Genomic DNA, 20,618 nt, shown 5'->3' on the forward strand with positions numbered 1-20,618 from the left:
GCCTTAGCCACTTGAGCCACAGGCACTGAGCCAAGTTGACAGTCTCTTCTAATAATTTCTTTCCAGTAGCTATATACTGTCTGGTAATAGATGCACTATATTTTTATTATTTAGACATTTAACAATTTAAAATTTTCCTTTTTTCCTATTTGAATTGAATGAGATTTTATTATAGTTATTTTAGAAGTTAATTTATCATTTATAATAGTCTAACTTGTCTCCCTCAATTTTGTATTTTAGGCTTTTTTCAAAGACCCAAATGTCATTCCCAATTTGAAGTTACTTTCAGATTCTTCTGGACAGTGGATTACATTAGGTAAATAAAACTTATTTTCATCTTTTCAGGTCATTTTTCTATGATAACAAATTTGTCTCAGAAATTTTTATTATTAAAATACAAATTGTGAATAATGACTCATCTGTTTGATAGAAACAAGATCAAGGATAATCAACTATGCCAGACTTGCCTTGCATCTCTCTCCTGGCATTCTACTGCTACTGTCCTAGCAATTTTTTTTCTCTTTTTATTCATTTTGAAGCTACTTTATTTTATGTCTTCTATGTACCCTGCTAGGTGTGTGTGAATAAGGAAAAACCTCTACTCAAGGAATGTGCTGAGGTGTTAAAACATATGTACGTGTGTATCAAAAGTGCTATCCTTATAGTGGGAACAAAGTAGGGGAGTGATCAGTCCTACCAGAGGGAAAGAATCAAGAAAGATGCAACTGATATGAGAATGGCTGGGCAAAAGCCCCATTGGAATAGGGTAATGGATTTATGACAGAGGAATCAGTCAACTATGGAACATTTCTTGTGATAATAATATTAAATCATGAAGGAAGAGACTTAAGTTCTCAGAGCCAAACTTTTTTTTTTTGAGACAGAGTCTCACTTTCTCGCCCTCAGCTGAGTGCCATGGCATCACAGCTCTCAGCAACCTCAAGTTCTAAGGCTAGCCAGATGTAGTGGTATACACCTATAGTCTCAAGTACTTGGGAGGCTAAGGCTGGAGGATCACTGGAGCTCAGGAGTTTGACATTGCAGTGAGTTATGATCACAGTCTGTCTTCTAGGAGACAGAGCAAGATCCTGTCTCAAAAGAAACAAAAAGAAAATTTATTTTACTTTTTATTTTTAGATAAGTGGTTTCACTCTTGTCACCCCAGGCTGAAGTGCAATGATGTGATCACAGCTCACTTCAGTCTCCTCAAACTCCTAGGCTCAAACAATCTTCCCTTCTCAGACTCCTGAGTAGCTAGGACTATAGGCATGCACTACCACACCTGCTGGGTTTTATATTTTTTATAGAAACAGGTTCTCACTATGTTGCCCAGGCTGGTCTTGGACTCCTGGGCTCAAGCGTTTTTGCACTTCAGCTTCCCAAAATGTGTGAGCTACCATGCCTGGCACAAATTGATTTTAAATTAGATTTCTTTGTGTGTGGTATTTTGGTAAATTTCATGATATTCTTTAGTAGCCCTACACAAAAGTAACTTTTCTTATAGTATTAGTCAAGAGCAAGATTATAGATAGTTCAGAGCAGTATGTCAGATTTTATTGTTTTGAGCTACAGGCTACTATAAAATTTATAAAACAAAAAGCTGGCATAGCATGATCTTTAGGCTGTTTACAAAATTGAACAGAATTTATAAGCAAATATATTTACCCAGCTCAAAATTTTCAAAAGGAAATAATCAGAGCCATATATTATAGTATTTATAAAACATGTTTATAATAACTTTAGTCAATTCATTTGGAAAAATAAAGTTCACTAAAATAAGTTTCAGCTTTTGTGTATGTATCAACATATACAAAATAGCTGACTTTTTTTTATAACTTTTAAAGAAGGCATTGCAAAAAGACAAGTTCTAGGGAGATGGATGTACTCCCACTTAATGGGCACCATGTGAGAGTATATGGCACACCTCCTCAGTATGGGACACAACTACAACAGGGACTTGACCTAACAAATGCAAACTTTGTAATCTCATCGTACCCTCACATCAATCTGAGAAAAAAAAAAAAAGACAGGTTCTAAAATTCCACATGTGCCTGACAGTATGAACTAGAAGTACTTTGAAAAATAGGGCAGAAAGGTAGCACTCCTTTTCAGAAGTAAAACTCCTAGTGGGTTGCTAGTACTCTTCTATTAGTTCATTTTTATCTCTTATTTAGTTTTTGTTTCTCTTTCTAGTATGTTAGTTATCTTCTTTCTTATTTTCCTGTGGGGGCTTCTATAAGCAAAAGAAACAACTTTTTTAAATAGGAGAAAAGATAATCTTTTGGAAAGTGTACCAGTTCTAAAGAAAATGATGATGGAACCTCTTTCAGTGGTGGCTGCACTGCCTAGATTGCCAGATGCTGCTTCATCCTCTCAACCAGCTTTCGTAGACCCCTTAGTTGGGACACTCTTTGTCTTTTTTTGATAATATGTAAGAGATGTTTTCTTTGTGCTTAGCTAAGGACATCATACACATTACTTTCTTTAATTCCCAAAATAACTCTAAGAGAGGTATTATTACATATCTCTACAAATGAGGAGTCAGGAATATAAGCTAAGTTGTGTAGCTTTATACAGCTATCCAAACAAAAATTCATATCCAGGCTCCAGAATTCAAGACCTTGTCGCTTTCACTCTCCTGCCTCTGTCATTTCCACATCGATGGGGTTGCCAGAAAAGTCATAACTTAAGACACCAAATGAGAAGGAGATACTCACTATATTATAATGCTAGTATTAAGGAGGAAAAAAACAATGTATTGTTTTCTATATGTGATCATAGTGATTTATAACATACCTTATAAATACCGAAGACATAATTTAATGAAATTCCCACATAACAAGATAACGTATGCTATGAAACGAATTGTTCAGTACTAAGAAGTGAGGTGCTGCCGTAACAAATACTTGAAAATGTGGGAATGTCTTTGGAACTGAACAAAGTAGAGGCCTGAGGTCCATGCTACAAATATGGATGTTAGGGAGATTCTGGTGCAAGCCTCAAAGGAAATGAGAAATATGTTATTGTAAACTGGAGGAAAGATGAATTTTGTCATAAAGTGGCAAAGAACTTGGACAAACTGTGTTCTCACATTTTGTGGAAGTAGAACTTACAAGCAATGAAGTTGGAGATTTAGCTGAGGAGAGTTCTGATTAAAGTATTGAAATAGTAGCTTGCTTATAATAAAATGTAAAAAGAGGGAGATAAATTGAAAGAATTGGGTTTTTTTCCTTTTTTTTCTTTGAGACAAGAGTCTCAAGCTGTCCCCCTGGGTAGAGTGCCAAGGAATCAGAGCTCATAGAAAGCTCTAACTCTGGCTCAAGCAATCCTCTCCCCTCAGTTTTTCTGTTTTTAGTAGAGATGGGGTCTTGCTTTTGCTTAGGCTGGTCTCAAACTCGTAAGCTCAAGCAATCCACCCCCCTTGTCGGCCTCCCAGAGTGCTAGGATTACAGGCCGAAGCCACTGCGACCGGCCTGAAGAAAGAATTGTTAAGCAAAAAGAAACTAAAACTTGAAGATGTAGAAAGTTCTTGACCTATCCATATGGTAAATGAGAAAACTTGTTCTGAAGAGAACACCAAGGGTAGGGCTAAACAGCCATTTGGTAAGGAAAGTATGAGTGCACTTTATAGATAAAATCAGCCATTTCAGCTTGGCGCCTGTGGCTCAAGTGGCTAAGGGGCCAGCCACATACACCTAAGGTGGCAGGTTCGAATCCAGCCCGGGCCCGCCAAACAACAATGATGGCTGCAATAAAAAATAGCCAGGTGTTGTGGCAGGCGCCTGTGGTCCCAGCTACTTGGGAGGCAGAGGCAAGAGATTTGGTTGAGCCCAGGAGTTGGAGGTTGCTGTGAGCTGTAATGCCACAGCACTCTACCTAGGGGGACAGCTTGAGGCTCTGTTTCCAAAAAAAAAAAAAAAATCAGCCATTACGAGAGAAGTCAGGAATAGAGATAGACTTGTACCAGCAAAGACTAAGGTGGCCCTCTGTGGTCCAGTCCTCTAGGTTCTAAGAAGTCTGACAGGCTTCCTTCATCTCAGACTATCTTATGTCTCTCCCACGATGTCTTTGGGAACCAGACGGCTGATCTCACAGATTTACAGCTGGAGAGGAGTTTTGCCTCAGAATAAATCATACCTCAAGGGTCACCCATATGTGATATATATCATATGATATTTAGACCTTAGACTTTAGAATTGATGCTAGGAGTTAAAGCTTTGGGGGCTATTGGAATGGAATGAATGTATTTTGCATGTGAGAAGAACATGAATTGGGGGGCCTAGGGTAAAATGCTGTGGTTCCATGATGTCCCATCCCCAATAAGCTCTGATTACTTTCCAAAGGCCCCATCTCCAGATACTATCATATTGGTAGTTAGCGTTTCAATATATGAATTTTCAGGGGACATAGTTCAAACTATAGCAAATAATGTCTCTTGTTCTGTGGTCTTTCTACATTACTCAGGACTACTCTATCTTTTCTATGGTCTTTTCACTTTATCAATCCCAGGAGGATTTTGCTTCTGAAACAAATGGAGCGTCTCTTAACAGCAGAGCTTTTGAAATTACTGAGGCGTACTCACTACCTGGTTTTAGGCATCCTTCTTGCCTCCACACCAGTCCAGTTGTGGATTAGAACGTAGAACAACAGGTCCTAACAGGACTCTAGGTAGACAGCCGGAGTAGAAGAGCAAACAATTACCAGTATTAGTTACTATTCTTAAGCACATGCTATTTTTCAGGTCAAAGATCCAGCAAATGTATCTGGGGGGGGATAGTCCAAGGGCCACCACTCCTAGGTTTACAATCTCCTTAGAAGTTTGAACAAAAGAACACTACTCCCTTTTATATCTCAGTGAATCCATGTATGTGTGCGTGTACTTAAGAGACAGATTGATTTTAGTGATTGAAGTAATAATAAAAATATTTACTTTAATTTTTATGGCTTTCTGTAATTTAATAGAAGCACTGGTAGCAGAAAATCAATTCCTCAAAGATAAATTCAGGAAGTAAGTAATGGGTTGAGGAAAGTAGGTGGGGGGAAGAACTAAAGCTACAAGAGAAAAATAGACAAATGCCATTTTTTCAAATTTCTTTAGTTCTGAACTAGTGAAAACTTGATTAGGGCCTGGTTTGAAATTTACTTTGACTTGGAAAGCCATTTTTTGTAGTAAATACTGTAAATGAGATTACAAGTAAGAAATGTTTAAATGGAGAGAAAATGTTTTTAAGGTACCCTTAAGGACTTACAGATACCCACAAATTAAAATTTTTGTAATATAAATTATAGGGCATAATATTAACACTAATGCAAAGTCATATAAAGTGATTCCTATGCTTTTTCCTACACATTAAAAGCAATCTGAGAACCTCCACTATGCAAAATAGTATTCTATTTTTAAGTATTACTAATTTACATTCATCTAGTACTGAAATGGTGAGATAATGTTATAAACTTTTTTTTTTTTATTGAGACAGAGTCTCAAGCTGTCACCCTGGGTAAAGTGCTGTGGCATCGCAGCTCACAGCAACCTCAAACTCTTGGGCTTAAGCAACTCTCTTGCCTCAGCCTCCCAAGTAGCCGGGACTACAGGCACCTGTCATAACACCTGGTTATTTTGTTGTTCTAGTTGTCATTGCTATTTGGCAGGCCTGAGCTGGATTTGAACTCGCCAGCTCCAGCATATGTGGTTGGTGCCCTAGCTACTGAGCTATAGGCGCCAAGCCAATGTTACAAACTTTTAATGATTAATAAAAATGAACAAGTTGCAAAATAAGAATTAAATAAAGTACATAAGCGAGAGTATCTTTTAAACATATAAAAATATATCACATTTGGTTGTTTCTTAGAAACTCTGCATAGTGAATTTATTTTGGAAATTACTGAGAATACTAAATTAACTTATTCTTTATAAAATATCTTTTCTCAGGAACTGAAGTGAAAAAAATTGAAGCGATAAGTGTTCCTTGTACGCAGCTTTCAATGTCATTTTTTAACCGGTTATATGATGAAGATATTGTACGAGACAGTGGACATATTGTTAAGTGTTTAGATTGTTTTTGTGATCCATTTCTCATTTCTGATGAGTTACGAAAAGTAAGTAAAGAATGTAAAAATTTCACAGTGGAATTTTATGTAGGAAATGTAAAATGTCAAAAACTTTGCCTGCCTAAAGCAAATCATTCAATCTTTTGAGCCTTGGGACATTATCTGTACAACATAGAGATGAAAATGCCCACTACCTTTTTCCTAAAATCATTGAGAAAATGAGTTGAAGCTTTTAAGTGTAATTTTTAGAAAATATGAAGGTTGAGTGGCACCTGTAGCCAGTGGGTAGGGCACTGGCCCCATATGCTGAGGGTGGCAGGTTCAAACCCAGCCCTGGCCAAACTGCAACAAAAAAATAGCCAAGTGTTATAGTAGGTGCCTATAGTCCCAGCTACTCAGGAGGTTGAGGCAAGAGAATCACCTAAGCCCAGGAGTTGGAGGTTACAGTGAGCTGTGTGATGCCACGGCACTCTACTGAGGGCAATAAAGTGAGACTGTCTCTACAAAAAAAAAAAAGAAAGAAAATATGAATGTTATTAAAATGAAATGTGTTAGTAATCTCATCATTGTTATAATTACTGTGTATTAAAGATGGTTAAAAATTTGGGCTTTGGCATCAAATAGACATAAGTTTAAATCCAGGCTTTCTCGCTTGAAAACTGTTGTACTTCTATAAGCATCAGCTTCTTTAATTATAAAATAATAATAATACATTTAGGGGTGGTGCCTGTGACTCAGTGAGTACGGCACTGGCCCCATATGCCAAGTGGGGCGAGTTCAAACCCGGCCCCAGCCAAATTGCAACAACAAAAATAGCCGGGCATTGTGGCAGGCACCTGTAGTCCCAGCTACTTGGGAGGCTAAGGCAGGTGAATTGCCTAAGCCCAAGAGCTAGAGGTTGCTGTGAGCTGTGACGCCATGGCACTCTGCTAAGGGGTGACAAAGTGACACTCTGTCTCTAAAATAACAATAATAATAATGCATTTAAAATTTTAGCACAGTGCCTGGCACTTAGTTATCTTTCCATAATATTAACAACTGCTATTTATTATTATTCTCCATTGAAAAAGAAGGGAGATGTTCAAGTCTAATGTATTGCGAATCTAGATAGGAATGAACTAGGAAAGCTGCTGATCTGCTATTCTGGACACAAGAATTTTCTCTGTAGAAGAAAAGGAGACATCTAGCCAGTCTATACATTGATCTGTACTAGGGCAATATCTAAATGTACTCATTAATTTAATTTATAAAGAAAATAAAATTATTGAGAATAACTGAACACACAATTGAATGAGACTATATATAGTTTGTCCTTTAGTTAAAGGAGGTATCTGTATATCTAACATGTTATAAATATTAATACTATACAAGGAGTGTCTGATATTAATTTCTACTCCTGCTTACCAAAGATTGGAAATTACCATTCAGGAAATTTTGGGGGGTGGGTTTTCCTCCTTATAGGTACTGGTAATGTCAGCTCTTTTCTCTCATCTTATACTGATCTGCTCTGGCATAAGGGTCTGATAATATATTATATTTTTCGAGCTTTGCTTTATTAGGAGAACTTTTTATTACTAATTCAATTTCATCACTAGTTATTGGTTTGTTCAGGTTTTCTGTTTCTCCCTGATTCAATCTTTGTAGGTCATACATTTGTATGTCCAGGAATTTATTCATTTCCTCTAGGTTTTCCTGTTTGTTAGCATATGGTTGTTCATAATAGTCTCTGATGATATTTTGTGTTTCTATGGTATTAGTTGTAATGTCTCCTTTTTTGTTTCTGATTTTATTCGGATCTACTTCCTTATTTTCTTGGTTAGTCTGTCCAGTGGGTTTTTTATTTTGTTTACATTTTGAAAAATAAAATTACAGGTAAATATCCCTGATGAACATAAATGCAAAAAGCCTCAACAAAATACTAGCAAACCAAATCTAACAGCACATCAAAAAATCCCATGATCAAGTGAGATTTATCCCAAGGATACAAGGATAGTTCAACATATGCAAATTAATAAACATGATAAATCACATCAACTGAATGAAGGACAAAAACAATATTACTATCTCAAGAAACTTAGAAAAAACATCTTATAAAAATAGTATTGATGACTCAGTGCCTGTGGCTCAAGTGGCTAAGGCACCATCCACATAACATCTGAGCTGGTGGATTTGAATCCAACCCAGCCCACCAAACAGCAATGATGGCTGCAATCAAAAAATAGCCAGGCATTGTGGTGGGCACCTGTAGTCCCAGCTACTTGGGAGGCAGAGGCAGGAGACTCGCTTGAGCCCAGGACTTGGAGGTTGCTGTGAGATATGATGCCATGGCACTCTACCCAGGGTGACAACTTGAGGCGCTGTCTCAAAAAAAAAAAAAAAAAGTAGTATTGATGGTTCAGCGCCTGTGGTTCAAGTGGCTAAGGTACCAGCCACATACACCTGAGCTGGTGGGTTTGAAACCAGCCCAGGACCGCCAAACAACAATGACGGCTGCAACCAAAAAATAGCCGAGCAATATGGCAAGTGCCTGTGGTCCTAGCTACTTGGGAAGCTGAGGCAGGAGCCTTGGAATTGGAGGTTGGCATGAGCTGTGATTCCACGGCACTCTACCTAGGGTGACAGCTTGAGGCTATGTCTCCAAAAAAACCAAAAAAAAGGGTATTGATAGATATTTTAGTTTTATTCCATTGTGGTCTAAGAAGGTATCTGTTATGATTTCAGTTTTGTAAAACTTATTGAAACCTGTTTTGTGACCCAACATATGATCTCTCCTGGAGAATGTTCCGTGTGCTGATGAGAAGAATGTGTATTCTGTAGTTGTTGAATAAGATGTTATATACATGTATGATAAGTCCATTTGGTCTAAAGTACAATTTAAACCCAGTGTTTCTTTGACAGTCTAGGATGAGGTGTCTAATGTGGGAAGTGGGGTTCAATTATTATTGTACAGAATTGAATCTGTCTCTCCCTGTAGATCCAAAAATATTTGCTTTATATATCTGGGTGCCCTGGTATTGAGTACATACATATTTACAGTTCTATACTCTGATCCCTTTATCATTATACAGTAGAACAAAGTTGACCACCTCTCTACCTTAGGTCAACTAAAGGTTGATTACCTCCTTAAGTTGACCTAATTTTCTTAAACTGGATGTGCACAACATGTACATATCAGTACAGTAGGCCTAGTTCCTTATGTTGACCACCTCCATATGTTGACCAGTAGTTATAGTCTCTTGCTTGGGTGGTCGACTTACAGAGGTTCTGCTGTATTTGAGAATCTTGGATCTGCCTGTATTTGGATGTATAAATCCTTCATTAGATTTAGGAAGTTTTCCACTATTATTGAATAGGTTTTCTATGCCTTGGGATTTCTCTTTAACTTCTGGAACACCCAAAATTCAAATATTTAGTTGTTTCTTGATGTTTCATATGTGATATAAGCTTGGTGCATTTTTTTTTATTGTTTTACTTTTTGTTTTTTGTCTGAATGGGTTGTTTCAAAACATCTGTCTTCACGTCCTGAAGTTCTCTCTTCTTGATGTATTTAATTATTAAAGCTCTTAAGTGAATATTTTATTTTATTCAGAAATAAATGTCTTGAATTCCTCAGTTCTAAGATTTCTCTTTGGGGAAGGATACAAAGGGCACCCAAATGGGAGCAGAGGAGACCAAACTCTCACTCTTCACTGATGATATGATCTTATACTTAGAAAACTCCAAAGACTCAACCACAGACTCCTGGAAATACAGTAACATCTCAAGGTATAAAATCAAAGTCCAAAAATTAGTAGCCTTTGTATACTCCAATAAGCCAAGTTGAAAAGCAAATCAAGGACCCAATTACCTTCACAGTAGCTTCAGAGAAAATGAAATACTTGGGAATATACCTAACAAAAGAGGTGAAGGATCTTTACAAAGAGAATTATGAAACCATAAGAAGAGAAATAGAAGATATTAACAAATGGAGGAACATATCATTGTCTTGGCTAGGAAGAATCAACATTGTTAAAATGTCTATTCTACCTAAAACAATCTACAGATTCAATGCAATCCCAATTAAAATACCAACATCATACTTTGAGAACTGGAAAAAATAGTCCTTTATTTTGTATGGAGCCAGAAAATAACCCATAGGTGAAGGCATCAACCTATCAGACTTCAGGCTATGTTACAAGTCCACAGTAATCAAAGCAACATGGTATTGGCACAAAAATAGAGACGTAGACATGGAACAGAACAGAAAGCCAAGAGATGAAAGCAGTCTCTACTTGCATTCTGATCTTTGAGAAACCAAACAGAAGCATACAGTGGGGAAAAGAATCACTATTCAACTAATGGTGCTAGGCTCAGCACCTGTAGCTCAGCAGCTAGAACGCCAGCCACATACAGTGGGGCTGGCGAGTTTGAATCCAGCCCAAGTGAGCTAAACAACAATGACAACTACAACAACAACAAAAATATAACCAGGTGTTGTGGCAGGCACCTGTAGTCCCAGCTACTTGGGAGGCTGGGGCAAGAGAATTGCTTAAGCTCAGGAGTTTGAGGTTGATGTGAGCTGTAACACCACTCTACCAAGGGCTTATATAATGAGACTGTCTCAAAAAAAAAAAAAAAAAGAAAGAAAAAGAAAAACATGGTGCTGAGAGAATTGTATAACCACATGTAAAGACAAACTCAACCAACACCTTTTACCACTTATAAAAATCAGCTCAAAATGGAGAAGAGATATAAATCTAAGGCACAAAACAATAAAAATCTTAGAAGAAAGTATGGGAAAAACTCATGATGATGTTGGACTAGGGAAAGATTTATGATAAAGACTTTAGCAGCCATCACAACAAAAATTAACAAATGGAAATTAAGCTGAAAAGCTTCTGCACAGCTAAGGGCACAACAAGTAAAGCAAAAAGACAACCTTCAGAAAAGCAAAAGATACTTGTAGGGTATGAATCTGACAAAGAGTTGATAACTAGAATCTATAGAGAGCTCAAATTAATCGGAAAAAGAACAAACAATCCCATCTATCACTGGGCAACAGACATGAACAGAATCTTCTCTGATAAAGACAGAAAAATAGTTAACAAACATTTGAAAAGATGCTCATCATTCCTGATTGTCAGAGCAAATGCAAATCAAAACTACCCTGAGATATCACCTAACCCCAATGAGAATAGCCCACATCATAAAGTCTCAAAGCTGCAGATGCTTAGGTAGATAAAAAGAAAACACTGTTGGTGGGAGTGCAAACTAGTACAACCTTTTTGGAAGAAAGTATGGAGAATCCTCAAAAAACTCAAATTAGACCTCCTATTTGATTCTGCAATCTCATTACTAGGCATCTACCCAGAAGAAAAAAAAATCCTTTTATCATAAGGACATTTGCACTAGATGTTTATCACAGCTCAATTTACAATTGCTAAAATGTGGAAACAACCTGAATGCCCACCAACCCAGGAATGGATTAACAAGGTGTGGTTTATGTATATCATGAAATACTATTCAGCCATTAAAAAGATGGAGACTTTACATCTTTTGTATTAACCTGGATAGAGTTGGGATGCATTCTTCTTAGTAAAGCAATACAAGAATGGAGAAGCAAGAATCCAATGTACTCAATTCTAATATGAAGCCAGTAGATGATCTAATACGTACCAAATAAGAGAAAAACTCAATCAAGTCAAGATGAGGTCAGGGGGACGAGAGGGTGGGGAGAGGGAAGGAGAAAGAGGGGTAGAAGGTTATGGTGTATGGTACACCTCTTGAGGGTGGGACACAATTGTAAGAGAGACTTTATATAACAAATGGAAACAGTGTAACCTAATTCTTTGTACCCTCAATGAACTTGATAACAATCTAAAAAAAAAAATTCTCTTTGGTTCTTTTTTATGATATCTGTTTCTTTGGTGAATTTCTCGTTTATATCTTGAATTGTTTTTTTTTTATTTTTTTGTATTTGTGTTCTTTTATATCTCATACTTGTTTAATATTAAGTTGTTTTCTGGAATTTCATGAATTTCTTTTTGATTGGAATCTATTGCTGGAGAATTATTGTGTTCCTTTGGAGAGATCATATTTCCCTCCTTTTTCATATTTCTCTGTCTTTACACTGATTTTCTACGTCTCTGGCATAACAGTCATTTCTTTCAACTTTTTGGATTGACTTTTGTAGAAGACTTTTTACTGAAGATATATATGGTGCTGGTTGGGCAGCACTTTGGTTTTGATTCTGAGTACATGCAATAGTATAGTCTTCGTATGATTTCTTTAGCTGTAAACAGCATCAGTGGTGTCTGCAATTTCCTCAGTCTTAGGCTACAGTTGTTAGTGGAGATTATGGTTTGCTAAGGATAGGAACAACATGTGGGTCAGTCCTTAGGCCCGAATAATGGCAGTGGGCTAAGCATGCCTGTTTTCGGTCCACAGGCAGCATATGCAGGCACCAGTGTTTGTTCAAGTGGGTCAATTTTACAGCCTCTAGGTGGCTTCTTGGGTGCTGGCAAAGGCAGTGGTGGGTCAGGTGGGTGAACATATCCTTGGGCTCTTGGGCAGTATGCATGGCAGGAGCAGTGGCCATAGTAGTGGTAGTATAACTGTTGGGCTTCCAGGTGGCATACTCTTCTGTTAACAGTGGCTTCAGTGGTTTGGGCACAGCAATCTCCAGGCCCCTGTTGGCATGTGCAGGTAGGTGTTAGCTGTGTTGATAATGGCTGGCTGGCTGGGCCAATTTTCAGGACCCCAGGAGGAGTATACAGATGTCAGTGGTAGTAGATGGGATGAGTGATCCTCAGGCTTGGCCACAGGTAGAGAAGGGCAGCGCCAGGCTGGGCAGGGCTGTTGTCAGGTCCTCCAGTGGTGTGCAGGGGTACAGGCTATGGTATATGGGGCAGCCTGATCCCCAGAGCCCCTAGTGGAGTGCTTTGGTAGCAGCAGCAGCAGCAGCAGTAGGGGCATTGAATTATTAGAGCCTGTCCTCAGCGTATGCTAAGGCTCTACTGCTTATAGTGGGGGTGGTTGCTGTCAGTAGCTGCTGCCACTAGAAGATGGCTGTCACACTCTTAGGAGCATGCTCATAAGCCCCTGGGAACAGCAGCCATGGCAGTGGTGGCAGCAGCACCACTGAGAGAGCCAGTCATCAGGGCCTGTGCAAAAGTGCAGCATTTTATATAAATTGAAATTTTTTAGCCAAGCATTGTGGTGGGTGCCGGTAGTCCCAGCTACTTGGGAGGCTGAGGCAAGAGAATCGTTTGAGCCCAAGAGTTTGAGGTTGCTGTGAGCTGTGACACCATGGCACTCCACCAAGGGTGACATAATGAGACTCTGTCTTAAAATAAATAAATAAATAAATAAATAAATTGAAATTTTTGAAAACATAAAATTTAGAGCCTTAAGTTAGTTATGTTACATTAAGATGAATTTTATCATCTTAGGTTTTACTAATGGAAGACTCAGAAAAATATGAAGTATTCAGCCAGACAGACAGAGAAGAGTTCCTGTTTTGTCTTTTTAAACATCTTTGCCTTGGTGGAGCCCTTTGTCAATATGAAGATGTGATTAAACCATATCTGGAAACAGCAAAGCTTATCTATAAGGATCTGGTGAGGTAAAGTTGCTAGATCCCAATATGTAAATCTCAAGTTAATAGAGTAAGTTATTTGTTTAACTATGATGGGATTATACAGCATGTCTTTGAGGTCATATTAACAACCAAAGTTTATAAAAATAGCCCTACCCTGACCCTCTCTTATAACTTCCTCCCTCTCTTCCAGGCTAGGAAGATTTCTAGATTTTCCTGCTCTTTTAGTTCTGTCTTCTCTTTGTTCATCTCAGTTTTTCTTTGTTTTCTCATTCACACCTGTCACCTGCTCTATCCCTTATTAGCAACTGCCATCTGGCAGGCTGGCTTCCTTCCTTCCTTCCTTCCTTCCTTCCATCTCAAAGGACAATAAGCGATTCCTGGGTGGGGAGAGAGAGAGAGATTCCTCAGGATATTTGAGTTTGCTTGACTAATAGTAAAAACTCATTAACCTTTGTTCTAGAGAGGTGGAAGAATTTTCATGTAGGTGTAATCTTTACCTTTCAAATTAATCCCACAGCTATACAGTTTGTTTCAGGTAGTCTAGTAGTTTTTTTTTTCTTTCTTTTTGAAAATCAAGTAAGCATTAAAACCTTAAGAAAAATCTTTTTCTCTTTTCTTTTTTTGAGACAGGGTCTCATTTTGTCACCCTGTCTAGAGTACAGCAGCACTATAATAGCTCACTGTAATCTCAAACTTCTAAACTAAAGCCATACCTAGGCTTATAGGCTAATTTTTTTATTTTTAGTAGAAATGGCACCACACTCTTACTCAGGCTGGTCACAAACTCCTGGCCTCAAGCAATCCTCCCTCCTTGGCCTCCCAAAGTGTTTGGGTTACAGGCTCCAGCACTGAGCCTGGCAGACATATCTTATTTATGCTTTTATTTTTATTGAAATGAATATTCTTTCATTGGGTTTTTCCTCACTCAATTTTGAGAAACAGGAAACTTTTTTTTTTTTTTTTGCAGTTTTTGGCCGTGGTTGGGTTTGAACCCACCACCTCCAAATATATGGGGACCAGTGCCCTACTCCTTGAGCCACAGGCGCTGCCCCCATTGGGTTTTTCAATTATGAAGATATTAGATTATCTGTATAGGCAAAGAAGTAGAAGAAAAAGCAAAGATCCTATAATTCAGTTATATAATTTTACTTTAAGAAAACAGAATGAGCTTCTCATCAGATTAATTATTAGTCTGCTTATACTGAGCACTTTCTCATATCCATTCCATATGTCACATAGCTATACAACAAACTGCATAATTTAGTTATTTTGTTTATTTAGTTTGCTTCTGATAGGATTTTAAAAATATATTTATAATCTGTCTCTAATTTTAATGAAAAAGTTACTGTGTCAATACATAAAGATTGTGTAGAGAAGATGATATGTTAGAAACAGAATTTCAGAAAAAGCGTACACATATCCTGTCATAATCACTTGCAGCTCATATAAACCTGCTAGGCCCCTTCTAGCACTCCCTGAACATACTCCCCTGTAGACAGATGCACACACATACTGCCACTACAGTGTGCTCAGCCCCATCAGCCACATGAGCCTGTGAAATTCCTCACTACTATGTGCTATGCAGGAGGAAATTCTATTGGCAATATTTGAAGTAGAAACAACTTTCGAAACTGAACATTGAAAGAACTGTTAGAAACTGTGGTTTATCCCCAAGAGTCCGTTCCTTAGTTTCTTACCTGTGATTTTCTTCTACATTTTGGGCGCTAAGGAAAAGTATGAATCAAAGAGCGATAGCCACTAATCAAATGAGGAGCCAAAATTCATGACATCTTACAAGAAGAAAAGGAATTGTCTCCATGGAATCACTTAATCAGGCAACAAACAAGTATTAATATTGTACATAGAACTCTAAAGAGGCTACATGAGGCACATCAGACAGTCCAGTCCTTGGCCTTAAGGAAACTGCAACAAACTAACGCTTTAAATTATCGGCCAGGCACAGTGGCTCACACTTATGATCCTAATACTTTGGGAGGCCAAGGTGGAAGGATTGCTTGAAGACAGGAGTTTAGTACCCTGAGCAGCATAGCAAAATCCCATTTTTACAAAATAGATGAGGTCTGTTTGGTAAATAAGTATGGTAGCTGCAGTGCATCTGTAGTTCCAGCTACTCAGGATTGCACATTCCAGTCCAGGAGATAGAGCAAGACTCCTTTTCTAAATAAATAAATAGATGTAAAGTGACTAATCTTTTATAAGTAATATTTTTAAAGTAAAATTTTTTATATAACCAAATACTTAGTTATTTTTAGGTAAATGTTTTAAGCTCCTTATATTGTAATGAATACCCCCAAGAGCTCAAAAGAGGAAATTGGCAATGTGGGTGTGACTAGTCAGGGAAGTTTTCTTTGTTTTGTTTTGTTTTTTTGAGACAGAGTCTCACTATGTCACCCTGGGTAGAAGGCCATGGCATTACATCTCACAGCAACCTCAAACTCTTAGGTTAAAGCGATTCTCCTGCCTCAGCTTCCCAAGTAGCTGGGACTACAGGTACCTGCCACAATGCCCAACTATTTGTTGTTGTTGTTGTTGTTGTTATTGCAATTGGCATTGTTGTTTAGCTGACCCAGGTTAGGTTTGCACCTCAATGCATGTGGCTGGTGTCATAACTGCTGTGCTGTGGGTGCAGAGCCTACTCAGGGAAGTTTTGAGGAAAGAGAATCCATGAGGACCAACAGGGAAAGCAGTCTGTTCCCACCTTAGAGGAGATGCATTAGAAGTCTGTCATGCTGGGAGAGGCTGGGAAAGAGACTAGCCCAGTTACAATAGTACATTCTTTGAGAATAATTAATTCTGATAATCTAAGATTAAGTATGCTTATGAATTTCTTTGCTGATTGAGGAGAGGATATGAAATTATCCTCCCAAAGCAACTTCAGTAGAAAATCATGATCAAAGTAAATATTTACTTATTTAAGATGGCTTAGGTGCCAACATAAAGCAATTGAATGGATTAAATGATGTCAGAGTTCCTTAAGAGTTATGTTGGCTTGCTTATTACATGTACTATTTGTGGCTCTTCTAATATTAGTGCCTGTAGTCCCAGCTACTTGGGAAGCTGAGGCAAGAGGATCACTTGAACCCAAGACATTGAGGTTGCTGTGAGCTGTGATACCACAGCACTCACCCAGAGCAACAGAGTAAAACTCTGTCTCAAAAAAAAAAAAGAATGGATCAGTGTAGCAGTTGTCAAGGAATATTTAAGTAGTGGAGGAAGAGGTAGAACTTGAAATATCTTTAGTAATTTTTCAGAATTCTGAGCCACATGTTCAATTAAGTCATTTGTGTAAGCCAGTTTAATGAAGGGTATTATTTCCTATTTCTTTACTTGAATTTTGGGTATTTTTGCATGCTTTAGAAAAACCTCTGCTACCTTTCTAATTGTATACATATTAGCTACTTTATAGTGTCTAACCTGTGCTTGCAGATAAAATCATCACTAATCCATTCTAGCAAGCTTGATCCTTTATGTTAGTTTATTTCCAAATCATTAATATGATTATACTTTTTTTTTTTTTTTGAGATGGAGCCTCAAGCTATCCCCCTGGGTAGAGTGCCATGGCATCACGCTCACAGCAACCTCCAACTCCTGGGCTCAAGCGAGTCTCCTGCCTCCACCTCCCAAGTAGCTGGGACGACAGGCACCCGCCACAACGCCTGGCCATTTTTTGGTTGCAGCCATCATTATTGTTTGGAGGGCCCGGGCTGGGGATTCGAACCCGCCATCTTAGGTGTATGTGGCTGGCGCCTTAGCTGCTTGAGCCACAGGCGCCGAGCCATGATTATACTTTTTAATGCATTATTTGGAAATTATATTCTAGCATCCTTAAAAATTAGAGTTTTCTGAGGATAGTGTTAGTGATGGCAAAGATCTGATACAATGCAGGTATTAGTATAAAACCCTAGGGCACTAGTATCACTTTACATTTCCTTTTTTTTTTTTTTAGAAAACTAGGACAGGTGATTCAGTATTTGCTTGGCCTATAAAAAATTAGATAAATTATTTTAAAGATATTTAAAGTAATATTGGCATAGAAACAGAGGTAATAGAATGGAATAATATGATTTATTTCTATTAGTAACCAACTTCTAAAGTGTAATATACAAATAGTAGTTTCTTTTTTTATATGGTACATGTTAATATGTTTTAAATGATTGTTCAAGTATCAAATGCTGAATTTTCCTCTAAGCTGATTTGATAAGAACAAACTTTTACAAAGGGCTTTTTTTTTCCAGTTTTTAAACTAGGAGATAATTTACCTAGAGTGAAATGAACCAAGCATAAATACATATACGGCTCAGTGAGTTTTTACATATGTTTCTACCACATAACCACCTCAGATCAAGATTTAGAGTTAAATATAACCATAGATGTGTTCTTTATTTTGAGCCACAAGCGCTGCCTGGTATGTTCTTTATTTTGATCTAGGTAGTTGTATAAACATATGCAAGTATTTTATATTTAGTATGGTCACCCCTTGAATAAACACAACATTTTTAATTATAGACTTGAACTTTTTTTTATAGTCTTGAACTTTTAAGCAGTGTATCTTAGGCATTAGAAAAAGAAAAGAAAATGAACTTATGTCACAGAACTATTTGAAAATCAATTTAATCACATAGCTCCTAAGTTTAAGTCAGAATGAAATGTCTAGTTGAGATGAAAACCACCTAAAATTCTTGAGCCCTGAACTGGCTGGGGCTGGCCATCCCCAAAAGGTCCATGAGATTGAACATAGATGCATGTACACACAGAGTTCACCTTCTTCCTCTCTCTCTTTTCTCTTTCTCTGCTACTTTTACATATGCAGTAGAGGAGAATTAATACCTTCACCTGATAAAGTGGAGGAGTATATTTCTTTAAATTTTACCCACATATATCGCACTTGTGTAATACCTTTTGATCCATATGTATTTATAGAATGTGCAGGTATGGGATAAACAGCTGAGGCATAGAGGGAAAAGGAAGGACCGGACTCTGAGTCACTCGGATTCTGTTTCAGAAATACCACTTTTGTTTATATTATCTTAAATATATCACTAACTCCTCTAGTTCTGTTATTGTCTGTAAAACTGGCAAAATAATGCCTATCTCATTGTGTTGTGTGGTCTTTAAATGAAGTATGGAAAGATATTTTGCAGATTGTAAAATGCTATGAATATAAAGTCTATATTTACATACAGGTAACAAATACATAAATCTTTATCTGTAGTTTATTTCTTCAATCCTCAGTTGACTTCCTCACTATGTATTATCACAGGTAATCTTTGTGGGGGGAGTAACTGAAAGAAAGCTACTGAAAAAATTGTTTAATATAACTTTAGCAATATAACTCAACAAATAGTTTTCATATAGATTATCTCAATTAATTTTCAAAAACCCAAAGGAACCATATTATGTCTAGTTTACATAGAAAACTGAGATTCAGAGAGTTACTACTCTTGCCCAAAGTGAACTAACATATCTGTGGCAGAACTGGCATTTGTATTTAGGTTATTAAATTCTTTATTTTAGTACTGTATGCTTTTATCTACCCATTATGCCTGTCTATACTTTAGTCTGACATTTCTGAGTCCCTGCTTATGCAAAAATTGTCCTTGTGGGGCTCGGCGCCTATAGCTCAACCGGCTAAGGCGCCAGCCACGTACACCTAAGGTGGCGGGTTCCAATCCCCAGCACGGACCCGCCAAACAACAATGACGGCTGCAACCAAAAAATAGCCGGGCGTTGTGGCGGGCGCCTGTGGTCCCAGCTACTTGGGAGGCAGAGGCAGGAGACTCGCTTGAGCCCAGGAGTTGGAGGTTGCTGTGAGCTGTAATGCCACGGCACTCTACCCGGGGGGACAGCTTGAGGCTCTGTCTCAAAAAAAAAAAAAAAAAAAATTGTCCTTGTGGCCTTGGAGAGTCATTTCGTTATCTGAGTCTTAGACTGATCTCAAACCTTTTAACTGTAAAATTTAGTTTTCTGCTATTTGAGTTTTGTTGGCCTTGCCCATCCTTGGATGAAGCCTCAGATGCCGTTGTTTCAAAACCTTTTAATTGGATATTATGTATTTCCATGTTCTGTATGAATATGAACACTTAAATACTAAAAGGGATCATTACTTAAAATATATCAATGCTTATTATATGTTAAATGTACCTTTTTCCTCCCCTTTTTTAGTGTTCGAAAGAATCCTCAAACCAAGAAGATACAAATCACCTCTTTTGTCTTTAAAGTTACAGCCTATGTAAGTGTGAAGGAAATTTGAAACTAGAAAATTAAATTATTTGTTGTTAGTAGAGTTGTTACAACTGTAATGTTAGGTCTAGAAGAAAAAACATTAATATTTAGGGCTTTTGTTTAGAGAACAGCTTGAATTTTCCCTGGCTTCCTTTCTGTCATCTGTATCTAATAATACTCTTATTTATTTTAGAGGTAAATCTGTGACACCAGTGGGGTAAAACACCATTCTCTAGTCTGTCAAGCCATAATGTATAAGACAAATTAGTAAGAATGTCATAAGTGACTTTATATCACAGAATCTGATTCTTGAATTTTAGTATCATACAAAAGATAATACTTAAGAAGCAGTTTTGAAATATCTTCATTCTATCACTTACCAAACATGTGTATCACCTAGTGTGCTATGCACAAAAGAAACAAATAATCCCTGCCCTCACAGTATATAAGGACCATATTCTAAAAACAAATAAGATAGAAGAAAATTGCCAAATAAAAATTTTGCATTATTAGCACTTTAAAAATACTTTTTTTAATGATATGATTTCTATTTGTACTAAACGTTCCTTAAGGATAAAAATTACACATGTATACATAGTACATATGTGTTCCTATCATAGTAGACTATACTGTCAATAAATATTTTAAAATATTAGTGGCTCTGCACCTGTGGCTCAGGCTAAGGTGCCAGCCACATACACTGGAGCTGGCAGGTTCTTTTTTTTTTTTTTTTTTTTGAGACGGAGCC

At 37.5% G+C, this 20,618-nt stretch overlaps 1 protein-coding gene across 2 annotated transcripts in view; it reads left to right on the forward strand.

The window, feature by feature from the left end:
- CUNH11orf70 (chromosome unknown C11orf70 homolog) overlaps window positions 1-20,618 on the forward strand; it is a 31,156-nt gene that overhangs the window by 9,483 nt on the left and 1,055 nt on the right. Inside the window, exons 3-6 of one of the 2 annotated variants that reach the window (XM_003780791.1) lie at window positions 241-316; window positions 5,930-6,096; window positions 13,479-13,651; window positions 19,811-19,877. In XM_003780791.1, coding sequence (XP_003780839.1) covers window positions 241-316; window positions 5,930-6,096; window positions 13,479-13,651; window positions 19,811-19,877 — 483 coding nt within the window. Of the gene's footprint in view, window positions 1-240; window positions 317-5,929; window positions 6,097-13,478; window positions 13,713-19,810; window positions 19,878-20,618 lie in introns of those variants that run through there. The other variant, XM_012801375.1, reaches the window with a different exon arrangement.

Source organism: Otolemur garnettii, unplaced genomic scaffold (assembly GCF_000181295.1).
Source record: "Otolemur garnettii isolate 467f Iridium unplaced genomic scaffold, OtoGar3 scaffold00001, whole genome shotgun sequence".
Classification (NCBI taxonomy): Eukaryota; Metazoa; Chordata; class Mammalia; order Primates; family Galagidae; genus Otolemur; species Otolemur garnettii.